This window comes from Phalacrocorax aristotelis, chromosome 1 (genome assembly GCF_949628215.1).
Source record: "Phalacrocorax aristotelis chromosome 1, bGulAri2.1, whole genome shotgun sequence".
NCBI classification, from domain to species: Eukaryota; Metazoa; Chordata; class Aves; order Suliformes; family Phalacrocoracidae; genus Phalacrocorax; species Phalacrocorax aristotelis.
Genome location: NC_134276.1, coordinates 135997135 through 136009750, shown reverse-complemented (window position 1 = coordinate 136009750; position 12616 = coordinate 135997135). Strand labels below are relative to the sequence as shown.

Genomic DNA, 12616 nt, shown 5'->3' with positions numbered 1-12616 from the left:
AGTGTCATTAAAAGTTATAAGACTCTGACGATCAAAGAAATCATCTGACATATGAGACAATAGAACTGATCAAGCATGAAAGACAGACGATAAGTATCTGCTTGGAGATAGACCATCTTGTGAAGTAGAGCCAAAAATGACAGATTATGTTTCCCTCCTTGAACAGATGAGAGACCTTACTTTGGTATTTCACTTTTTTTTTACTTCCACTAAATCTGTGTAAATCTTGCTTTCAGTCTGTTAATTTTGCAGAATTCATTAAACTGAAAGATTCTGAAGAGTTATAATTGGGTAGTTCTTTTAGACATACCTTGTGAATCCTGTCTCAGCAGAAACGACCACAGGTGCACATTCAGAACGCAAACAGAAGCTTCTAACTGTGTAGGAAATCAACGTTAGAGGGCAGTACACGATTATTCCAGTAGAGTAGAGCTATGTGGTTAACATTTGTATTTGCAAAGTGTACGCATATCAAAGGTTTGGATGACATATGTGAGCACCAGAGGATGTAAACAGAAGTAATGCACCACAATGAAATTAGGAAAAAAGATAAAAACAGACAATGAGGTGGTAGTTGCCATTGTAGTTAGCTGTTCTTCAGGTCTGCCATAGATTTTTCAAATACATGTAGTATTTTAGCAGAAGGCGAAAAAAGAATGAAGACATTTAGATACCTATACTGTACTTGCAGCAGCAGCGACTGGCTCTTCTCAGCTATCGCTGAGAAGCTAGCCTAGCATTTGACTATACAGGGACAGTGAGTCTCAGAATTCTAAGTGAGATTCAACTTTAATTCCTATAGAAAAAAAATAGACACTCATTTAAGGACAAATCTTGAGGATAAATCTTTAGTTAATGTCTATGATTCTTTGAACACAAGAGTTTTATAAAAATGCAATTATATCTTAATAAATAAAATATCATGTTACATTACTGTACTAGTGCCCTAACGTATCTTGCAGCTTTAAACACCTAGTATATTTTGCTGAACAGGAAAAAAAATAAAAAGCCCAGAAGGTATTCTAACTGTCAAATTATTTTCCAACTATCTCTTTTGAATCTAAACTATCTAGTATAGAAAAATGAATGGAAATCTAATAACCATTAATCATCTTTTTGTCAAAGTTTAACAACCACACAGTTTTACTCTAATACATAGATTTTACCCTAATTCATAGATGAAGTGAGTAATAATGTTAGCAGGTATTTCCTGCATTATTTCATTCAGTTTTAATGTATAGGTCTTTTCCAGATGTTTGCTATGATTTTTTTTCTCAAGCATTTTTACCTACCCCTACCTGGGGAAAAATCATATTGATGCAATTTGTGAGTGTGGACCAGCTGATTCAGTTTCTCTGTCACCATTTCATAGGAAAAAGCTACCTACAAGTCAGAAAACGTAACAGCAGCCAGATTTGTCGTCTTCCCCAGCAAGGCTACGTCAGGACAACCAAAGGTAAGAGAACTGCATAGACCTCAGAAGTTGGAGGTACAAATTTAACTTACCAATAATTCAAAATGCCATAGTGCTTCCCCGATTGAAATTAGGTAGCAATTGCCAGCTATTGTCCAAAGCCAGATGGTATGTAATCACTCAAATCCTCCTTTATTCTCCGTGCTTCTCTCACAAAGGCCAGTTGCAATGATGCACTTGTACTTGAAGCAGTGCAGGGAAATCCATCTTCCTGTGCCTTAAGACAAACCTCCCTCTGAGGAGTCAGAGAGGACCAAGGCCGCTGTGGTGGCAGGGTAGACCATGTCTTAGCTTGGCTTGCTCCTTTCCCCTAACACATTTGACTGCTCTCTCAAGAAAGTCCCTCTCTCCTTATTTTATCTGCGTAGCATGTTCAGAAGAGCGTAGCAGGTGGCTCCCACCCTCCTTCGCAGCCTGGAACACTGGGTCCTTTAGTGCATTGTACCTCCAGCCTCCTCTGTGACACAGCCAACATATTCTTGACCACTTTCTATTGTTGTGGCCCAAAGATTGTCCAAAGTGTTCAAAGATGTGTTGATCTGTCCCCTTGAAAACTGAAGGAGACCCAGAGGTCTGTTGACTGGGGGAACTTCTAACTGTGGGTTCCCTGTTTGAAAACAAGAAGTGATAGTAATAATGCAAGATTCTCAAATAATCATCTCTTCTTCTCCAGAATTGGTAATTTTTTCTAACTCAGGGTTGCGCAAATAATAGAAAAATAAAGTAGTTGCTCTACACAATCATTTATGTATTTTAACCTGTGCTAGGAAGCCAGCCACACTGTGCCACATGTGTTACACATCTTGGATTATTGTAAAGGGGATTGGAAGGATTGTGTTTTGCTGGAGGGCTACAAGCACAACGATGATCCATATGCAACATGGGGAAAGTAGTCTTTTTTTTTTTTTTTCCTTCTAAACGTTAAAGGCAGTCAGTCACTGAGAGACTTGTGGAGGTAGCAATAGAATAGCAGTGGCAGAAAAATTCAAAATTACTTCTTTTTTTGTATTAAATGTCTGTTCCAATCAAATTTGACATAAGGGACAACTTCCATACAACAGTAGTTTCACAGGTGTCTTAAAATCCTCACACTGCAGAATAGCTGCCTTGCTCTTACATGAACTCAAGTAATCACAGTACTGATGTTGTCAAGTCATTCTCAAAGTCATTAAATGTGGAATTCATAGCTGATTTCATGACACTGTGATTTCTTTTGAGTGTTACTTGTGATTTTTCACTTTTACTGGATTAGTCAAGTCTTGATTAATTATTCAAATTCTGACTATGTTGACTCTCAACAATAAAAATAATCTCAACTTGAGTGCTGACAATTACTGTTTTAATTATTGTTAGCATTTTGGCATAGATTTTGATCTGTTATTTTGGTGCTACCAGGGATCATCAGTGATCCAGTGAACTGTCTGCTGGAAATATTAATGCTTGTGGGGACCTTCTTATTGAATAGCTAAGCTTTATGGAATATAAAAGGAATGAAACATAAGTAACTAGAAGCTAAACAAGTTTCTGCTATATATAATATGCTGTACAATAATTTCAAAATTAAGTAAGAATGAAGATTGTTAACATTGCCTCAGCTAATATGTGCTGGGCTTCGCAGCTCTACAGAGCAGGGACACAAGCTTTTACTTTCTTCCAAATAGAATCACTAGAGGGATAGCATTTCAGTGTTTAATAAAAATCTGTTTTAAATAATAAAGTAATAAAAGTTTTTAAGTTGACACAGAATTCATGGCTAAGAACTATTGACAGGCTATAAGACAGTATCTCTCTTCCTTCTGACATCTCTCTCTCTCACCTGGTATGGCTGTCCTTGAGACAGTGAGCAGTTAGGAGTTGATAATATTAATTATTCTACTTCTAAAATCCCATCAAAGGAGGCTACAGCTTGCTGAGTTATTTGCATGCTCCCAGTTTAAATGTCAGACAATAACGGCAGTGTCAAAGCACAACAGAGTCCTACCAACAGGGTACTTCCGTCAGTGTGGCAAAGCAGCCTAAACTGATAGCCACTGCTAAAGAGGCACTCAAATACCTCCCCAAACCTGATCGCTTGTCCTTAACCACAGGGAATGTTTCTGCCACTTTATTGTGGATTGGAAGAGAACTGATGCACATTAAAACTAAGCTGAGTTTGCTTTGCTGGTTTAATTTTAACCTGAGTTATTTTTTGATCCAATTTACTGTAGGACTTCATGAATATTTGTGCTGGCATGAAGAACTGGACAGCTGAGTATTAAGAATAAATAGCAAAGGGAGATGCAGACTTCTCCCCCCTCTCCCCAGCCCCTTTTTAGCAACAGTGCTAATTTAAAATGCTCATGAAACTAATGGTGCTCTTCTCGGTCCTGCTGTAGTCTGTCTCAGTAAGCGTGAAGAGACATCTTGAGCATCTCCTTGTTGTTCTCAATTGTTCTCAGTCTGGACCCATCCAGACTGCTGTTATTAACTCTAAATATTAGTTTGGTGTATGAAAGAGTTATGTTTTTTGAAATGTGTGTTAATTAAACCCATGGTTGGGGAGAGCAGACAATAGCGATGTTGGATATACGCAGTTTCTTCTGTATTTGGCATTTTATCTGTGGTAACACATCCCAGCAGGAAAAGATGTGGGGATATCTGCCAATTACCTACATATTATCCTCTCAGAATATGACCCTGTATTTCAACCAACTCAATTTGGGAAATTCACTCTTAACGACATCAACATGAGTTAAGTCATCAGGTCCAGAACTTTGAAGTTTGCTTCAGAGCCAACTGAAATTGTGAACAGTCTTGATTTCAGGAGGCTTTAGGTCAGATCTTTTGAAGATAATACCCAGTAATATCTAAGATTGTAAAATTTTTAATTTTTTTTTTTTTAAATAATTTCCCGGTGACCTTGGAAAAGCCCAGCAGAATTCTCTGAATGTACCAATGGTGGATACCCAAGGAAGAACCTAAAGCAAGGCATGATTGTGCTCTTACTGCTTGACATGTAGAGGCTTAACTTTTCGTGTGATCTTTTGTACTTGGTTGCTTTACTTTAACAAGGTGGGTGATTTCTCCTGGCATGGGGGAGTATCTCTGTTTAAGAAGGAGCCAAGATAATGAAAGAGTTGCCTTTTAGGGTAGCTGAGCATTCAATATGTCTTTGTTTAATCAGGTTACGGCAAGAGAACACAAGAGTTTTTGACACTGAAGACTGCCTTAGTCTCAAAGGCAGTGAGACAATAGAACTATAGTAATTTAAACTGCAGTGTTTCTCACTTTCTGCTCTGGTGTCCAAACATTATTGTCAAAATGCATTTAAGGACCATTAGCTGAAGACACAGAGGCATTTTTCTTTCCCCATTTTCCATCTATAGTGACAGTTCGGACTTGGTTATGCTTGGTCATAACATTCCAAGCTTCAAAAATTAACAATTCTGGTAATCATCTTTCGTCTCCCAAACCCCTATTTCAGTCCAATAAGCTGGAGGGCTCCAAAGGAAATGCTTATATTCCGAAGTCTTTTAAGCTGTTTTTGAAATATAGTAAAATACTAGAACTTCATCTGTAGAAATTCTACTAAAATTCATCACATTCACTGCCTCCAGTGTACAGTTTACTTAATTATGGGTTACTCTGGCTTTAACAAATCTTGGAATATTGCGTGTTAAAAGTTACAACTTTTGCAGGAATTTGAAGGTAAGATGGAAATCATAATGAAAGGTTTATAAAATCTGTAAACATTAGAGCTTTAAAATTCTAGTTGTCCTTGACCACTTCAGCATTCATTGAATTTAATAATATCTTACATCAAAGGCATTCATTTTCTGCAGGACATGATATATGCTAAAGCTCTGTGTCTGCATGTGTGAAGACCTAGCAGGTTCATCGCAATAATTTTAATAATATGTAGTTCTTTTGTAGTGGTTATTGGTAGAACTTAAATCCCTTGTAAAAGATGTTTTCTTTGGCTGTGTTCACATACTGTGCAGAAGTAACCATGAAGCCACTGCCAGCCTGCAAGCTTTGGAGGAGGCCAGCTGGTATGCTTGAGAGAAAGATCCTTAAGTGAACATTTCTGAGCTCATATTCTTGCCACGTGGATGGGTCTTAGCACTCTTGTGCCCTACCTGCCTGCCCCCCACCAATTCCATCTGCCCTGCAGCCAGCACTGAGCAGACATGATGGCCCAAAGCCTTTTCTAGGAAGGTTGAAGTATGCCTGTAAAGCAAAGGCAGATGAGATATATATACAAAGAGCTGGGTGAATTTAGGCTACCTGCAAAGGAACTGTAAGTGTGGAGAGCTGCCAAACTTCCTGGGAACATTTAAATCAGCAAGATATAGATGTAGCACTGAATAGTTTTGAAACCATGATTTAAAGAAAAATCATGATCTGTATGGGATATGTTTTCCACTTCTAATTTATGCAGTTGTGTATAGAAAGTCTTTGTGCACTGTACCTTCATTGGCCTCAGTGAGGTTGTAATAAACAGTAAGTGGTATGTATACTCTCTGCTGAACTATGTACACTTTAGAGCATAAGTTAGCTTGCCTCTGCTGCGATCAGGTCCCACTTCCTCTTTTTTCTTTTGCTTTGATTCATCTTTCTTGCCAAAGAAATTTGGAGGCAGATTTTTCCAGCTGCTCCTGAAAGGGTTGGGAAGTATGATATTAAAGGATGTGAAGCATTCTGTCCTCCGCGCATCACAGCCAGCCTGTCCCTAGGCAGGAACTGTGCCGAACTCCCAAATTTTTATCCATGTAATCCTGAGATATATTACACAGCGCATACTGCAGTAGCTCCTCTGTACACTCTTGATGCTTTCTGTGCATGTCCCTGTAAGGGAAAAAGGATTTATGAGCAAATTTTGGTTTTGTTAACATGTGACATGATTTACTACTCTTCTGATTATGACATTATTTTATACTCTGTAGTTGAACATGCAGAGGGTGTCTTTGACACAGGGTAAGAAAATGAGTGTTATTGTCCAAAGTGACAATACTGTGGTAACACCAGTAAAAAGACAGGTCAGCACAACATTTATGTGTATGGTAAGCAGTGATATTACAATATTACAGTCACAGAACTGTTTATGTTTGAAGGCACCTCTTGAGATCATCTACTTCAACCCAAATTATTATTTGTACAGCAATATGTAAAGGTTAAGGAAATGGTTCTCGTTTGAAATCTCCCTAATATGTGTATTTGTAATGTATGTGAAGAGAGTAATATTAATATATTTTTCCCAAATAATAGGAAAGTTCTTTCTTAAATACATATTTCTCCTGAAATGCCACTGAGGCTTGATTTCTAACACATTCCTCCTCTCCAAAGAGAAAGTGAGGCAAAATATTTTATTTTATTTAAAATCTTTTATCTAACGGTAGCAATGCATGTATGCCAGGTATGGACTTTTTGGCATGTCTATCCTTTAATACAGCGATATTAATGTATTCAAATTTAGCATGTGTACTGAGATTGTGTCAGTACCTGGATCTAGCAAAGACTGTAAGCATTCACCTTTGGAGTACATAGAACCGCTTGCATACTTCAAATTAACTGTGTGCTGAAATATCTTACTGAATTTGTGCCTCAGACTGCTAATTAACTCATGTCTTCCCCACAGAGGTGTTGCCTTAACCACATATTATTCAAGTCATAGTTGACTGCTCAGTTAAATAACAGCCTGTGAAAGGTAGACTGCAGTCTGAATCCCAGAGGTTTCCCATGGTATCCAGACACTGAGAAATATCTCTCTAGGCCAGTGGTTGCCAGCTGATGATGCACATCAAAAACAGAGGTGAATCAAGGAGGTCTGCTAGGCTTGCTCAGTCAGCCCCTTTGCCAAACACAGCGCTGCCAGGACCTGTTAGCAACCCAAGGAGGCTGCAGCAGGGATGGCAGTGCTGCTAGCATGGGAGGAAGTTCAGACCCTTCTCATGTCTTCTGCCCCTTCCTCCTCATACTACAGCAGCTCTGTAACTCTGGCTGCAGCCGTAGCACCGTGTCTCTACAGAGGCTCAGTGCTGCTGCAGATCTGGGGAAGAAGGTGGACATGGACTCCTAAATGAGGCACTGGATGAGAGCGGGAGGAAGTGACAGCAGTGAACCACTGCACTCAACATACACTTGCGATGCTGATATGCCTAAGTACCTACAGTGTTTTGAAAATTGGTTTTTGGCCACTAGAACCTGTGCAGCTAAATGTAGATGTCTTGCAATAGCTAAAAGTAGATACCAGCAGTAGCCAGTCCAGCCTCCCTAAATAAGGTCCCTGGGATTCACGTACAGCCCTTGCAGAAAGGCAGAACCATTCAAAACTCCCAGAGGGAATCACCCAGAGCTAGTCAAAAGAAAAATGTAGGCAGAGGGATGCACCTGGAAGTTGCAACCTGCCTTTACATACTTCCACCTAATCATTAGATCTGTTTTTATTCCTAATAAAAAATACATGGATAGGGCTGTCTTTATTTTTTAGTAGGAGCCATGTAATTGCAATTGTGATGACTAAGGATATAAATGAAGTAAGGTTTGGAGAGATAATTGGAGAGAATTTGTTTCATCAGCCTAACTTAAAATGTTGGAAAGACATAGACTTACTTCTTTTTTCTTTCTTGTTGTTACTGTTGTTTTTTTCTTCTTTTTAATCTGGGTTCTGTTTTCTGATAATAATTAGACAGTTCATCTGCAGAGCCAAAGATTGTTGCTATACTCATTCAGGTTGTATTTGCCATGTACTACTTCTATTAAATGGTTCACTGGCAGCCATGATGCAGTTGCCATCTATATTGTTGACTGGACCTTGATTTCTCTCAGCTTAAGAGTCATAAAAAGTTATGAAGTTTCATATTTTCAGGTGATTGCCTATACAGCTACTCATTTTTTTTATTCAGTTATCTGCTTTACTTGAGTTTTGCATTCTGAATTGAACTGTCCAATTTTGAAAATGTTTTCTCTTTTTCTTAAATCATCTTTTCTTCCAAGATTATTCCCAGGTTACCTACTATCAGCCTCTGCAATTCAGCTGCAAAAGCCTGTAGTTTCTTCTTGATGTGTAACACTTCACTGTTCTGCAGTGCTCTTTTCCTCCTCCTCCTCTTCTACCTTCCTGTTGGCTATGACCACTGGTATCAACTTTACGTAAGACCACATTTTGTGGGTCAGTCCCTGCCTAGCAGTGTTAAGTATCATTAACAGCACAAAGTTGTCCTGAAACCTGACTGATAATGCCAGTCAAATAATCTATAAAAACATTAACCAAAAAAGACTCATCAAATAAAAACTCCTAAAGGAACCCCAAACCTGGGCAGCAAACAAATGTAATTCATTACCTGCATTAATTTGCTTTGTAGTTGTTGTATTTAAGCTTGCTGTGTATAGCAAAGAGCTTTGCTCCATAAAGGTAGCTGCAAGAATCAGAGGTGTAGTGAAGCACTGTGCAAGCATAGAGGAGGGTGTGGAACTGTTATATGTATCATTTTAATAAACAGTTATTTTATCTTACTTCAGCACTCTGTATGAAGAAATGAAATGATTCTCTCTGATGACAGCCGGAAGATACGTGGCCTATGATTAGCAGCAGGTATCTAGGAACTTCTAGGGAAACACAGCAGTAAATTATTTGCAAGACCAACATGAAAATATTAGTGTAATGTAAATGGGAAAGGTATGGGAAGACACAATGTCAGGGGTTTTCTTGCTTGATTAGGCCTGGTGTCTGTTCAGCAGAGACACAGGAGATGTCTGCTGTAAGGTGGGTAAATATTTAACCACTGAAGTAGATGCTGCAATGGCAGAGAGCACTGTGAGTTTTAATTTCCAGGAAGGTGGTTCAGCTCTCAAGGGTCTGGGATATGCCTGGTTGGGAGATCCACGCTGGGAAATGGGGGGATCTGGACTGTGGCCTGCTCAGACTCCCACTTGTGGTACATACCAAACATCCAGTTTTCCACAGGTGCAGATCAAATATGCTCTTGCAGGAGGTACAAGTTAGATTTACACACAGACTCAGCACCTCTTAATCTCTGTTATTTTCCAAATGTCAATAATAATTGCCCTAGCAGTATACTGATGTCAAACCACTGCCATACACTAGCTCTTGTTGAGCTCTAAAAGGAGCTGGTGCAGATTCATTTATTTGTCCCTCCTCCCAGATCAGTTTAACTTTTTCAAGTATCTGAAAACACAGTCAATTTGTCCCCTCCCGACACCTCCAAATTAATTTGTTGTATATTGTAGCCTACACTAAAATGATCAGAGTTATTTGGCATCTTTTGGTTGTCAGGTTCTTAAGTATTATGTATGTGAAAACGAGTGGAGTTATGACAGGTTTCTCAATGCTTGAATGAAAGCTCACATTTCCCTTGTTGACTTGCTCTGTTCATAGTCACTGTGGGTCAGGATCTGGGGAATGATCCACTGGTCTTCACAAAAAACTTATTTGATTTCATACAGTTTCTCCATTTTCCATCACTTTCCTTCTCTCCTTTCCAGCTCTAAATTTGACTCCTTAAAACAGAATAACACTTCCTGATGTGAATTGGTGCAGGATATGAAGGCAAAGCCAGAATTTGTTCAATATAGACTTTATAGTGCAAGCTCTTCCATTTATTATTTTCATTGCTGTGTCTCCTGCCATGTGGAGCAAACTCTGCTGATTGTCTACAATCTTTCTCAAGCTTTGAGATTCTATTTGTTTTGTAAGAAAAGTGAAGGTCTTCAGATTTTATTGTTTGTTTGTTTGGGGTTTTTTTGTTTTGTTTTGTTTTTTTTTTTTTGTTTTTTTTTTTTTTTATTTAAAAAGTTTTGAGTTTTGGCTTCTTGGCATTTATATTTTGTCATCCAGTTGTCTTTTTTTCTCATCCTTCTTTTTCCTTCCCCGCCATAGTTTTTTCAAATTTCCAAAGGAAATAAAAGTTTAATAAGGAGAGAATATCATTTCAATGACTCTGTGGTCCTGAATCTTTCTTTGCATGAAAACATTTTGAAATAAGGATCAAATAATATTAGTGTTTGTAAAATTTTTGTTAAAATTTTTTAACATTAAAAGATAAGAAATTTAACTGGTATTAATTACAGTCATCTAAAAAGCAGATTTGGAGATTTCTCTTTTTTATTTCAAACACAATATGGCTTTATTATCATAAGGCTTGTGATGCTCTTCTGCTTTTTTAGATCTTTCACTTTGACAAAGATTTTGTCTGCATTTTTCTGCTTTTTATGAAACATGAATTGCTTTATCGTTCTCAGAAGAAAAGTAAAGAAAATAATGAATTGAGACTAAGTGTTAGCTATTCCCCCACAGAGCCTGACAGGAGTACAAAAATAGATAATAGAATGCTGAATAAAAGATCACTGAAGTCTTAATATTCCAAGCTTAAACTGCTCCGTCTGTAAGCATTTGTTTTGCTGATGGAATATCTAAAAGGCTGTCAGGGTGCATAGAGGATTAAAATTTAAACAGAGACAGAACTACCTAGAAACAGCTATTCCAAGACTGCAGGTAGTTTTGAGGGCTAAGAGGAAGCTGTGAGTGAAATGCTTGGGGGCAGTCTTTGTATTCTCACTAAATCTCTGAATTACTTTTGAATTACCTTCATTAGACAGTTTATGTTTACAGCAGAAGACCTAAAGCTATGGCTGTGTCTTTGAAGAAGAAAAAAAAAAAAAAGAAGAAACAAAAGGAAAGCAAATGATGCACCTTGTGGAGCCTCAGGGGATAGTTTTGCAATCCTGCTGAGCCTAATTGACGAACATGTTGTGCTTGCGCTAAGTCCTCAAAGATTTCACAGCACGTCAGCAAATGTGCTACTATTCGCAGTTCAGTCTGATATTATTTGGTTTGTGCCAGTGCTGTGGAACTGTGGTAAAACAACATGTGATTTGATTTCAGCCAGCTCACCCATAAAAATCATCAATCAGCCCATGCTATTATTCATAGAGAGGCACCTGTGGGGCAGGGTTGGATTAGATGAGCACTAGCGTCAGGTTTAAATCACAAGGAGAAAAATTTAATGGAGGCAGATTTAAAACATGGAGCTTTGTCATTATGGGGAAAGAAAGAAGCAGTGAGAGCTGCTGTGGTTTCAGCTTCTTCAATAACTCTTGTTTACGAATGAGAAGAAATAGAAGAATCCAGCCTAAGGTAATAGTGGTTGGGATTTGATTTTATTGTTTGATGTACAAATGTTTGTATTAGGTTATGACATACCTGTTGTGAGGAATAGAAAATAACTATTAGAAAACAGAAAGAAGACAGTTTGATCAGTTGTACCATCTACCATTAATTCTATATGATACTTTAATTGGATTAATCATTGTTTAAATTCGTTTGGAGAAGGGGACTTAAGATGACCATTTTTAATGAAAACATTATTAATGCTGTAAAGTTAAGAAATGTTTACATTTTAAAGTTACAGGAGTGTCTTATAGGTTTCTGTATAAATGGTGGGCAAGTGATTAATTTGTAGAACCCCAGAGTACCTAGCGTTCTGCAAAAGATTTCAGATTGACCTTTTGGTTTATGTGAGAGGCTTTGTGGTTTATTAAAAGTATATGTAAATTGTAAATAGCCAGTCTAATTTTATTTTAGGGGAAAAAAGATGCTCTATAGAAATCCCAGTGAGTTGTATTAATCTGAAACCAAAAGTTCTGCCTTTGTAAAAATCTGTGTTTCTAAGTTTAAGCCTAACATTTGATCATTTTGTTTAAACTGACCTTCTGCAGGAAAATCAATGTGTGAGAGGTCATTCATTGATGTGCTAATTTTATACTAGTATAACCCCTCTGAAGTAATGGACTTGTGAAATGATGCCCCTAGTTTTCCTCTGCAGATGGCACTATTTAGGAAGTCATCTGGATGTATACATGAATGTCTGATGTCAGTAGTATTTGGGAAGGTGTTTAGTAAGTTCAGTTGCGAACTACACAAGGACCGAGAGGCTTTGATTCTTCTGCACTAGCCTCTCCAGTTTCCATTTCCATTCATCACATGGGTGACACAGATGTTTCCAAAGTTTGACCTGCAGATTGGTAGAAACAGCTGGAGATCTTTCTTGAAAGGAGCATCTTTCAGGGCTTTCAGGGCTTGATAGGAAAGGTAAAATGTTTTTCCATCATACAATGATCTTACTTGCCTATCATCTTCGACTA

At 38.0% G+C, this 12616-nt stretch overlaps 1 protein-coding gene across 1 annotated transcript in view; it reads left to right on the top strand.

Annotated features, from left to right (window-relative positions):
• DYRK4 (dual specificity tyrosine phosphorylation regulated kinase 4) overlaps positions 1–12616 on the top strand; it is a 44393-nt gene continuing 31777 nt past the window's right edge. The window contains exons 1-2 of the mRNA XM_075111256.1: positions 1–184; positions 1373–1456. Of these exons, the coding sequence (XP_074967357.1) occupies positions 137–184; positions 1373–1456 (132 nt within the window). The 5' untranslated portion in view covers positions 1–136. The remainder of the gene's footprint in view (positions 185–1372; positions 1457–12616) is intronic.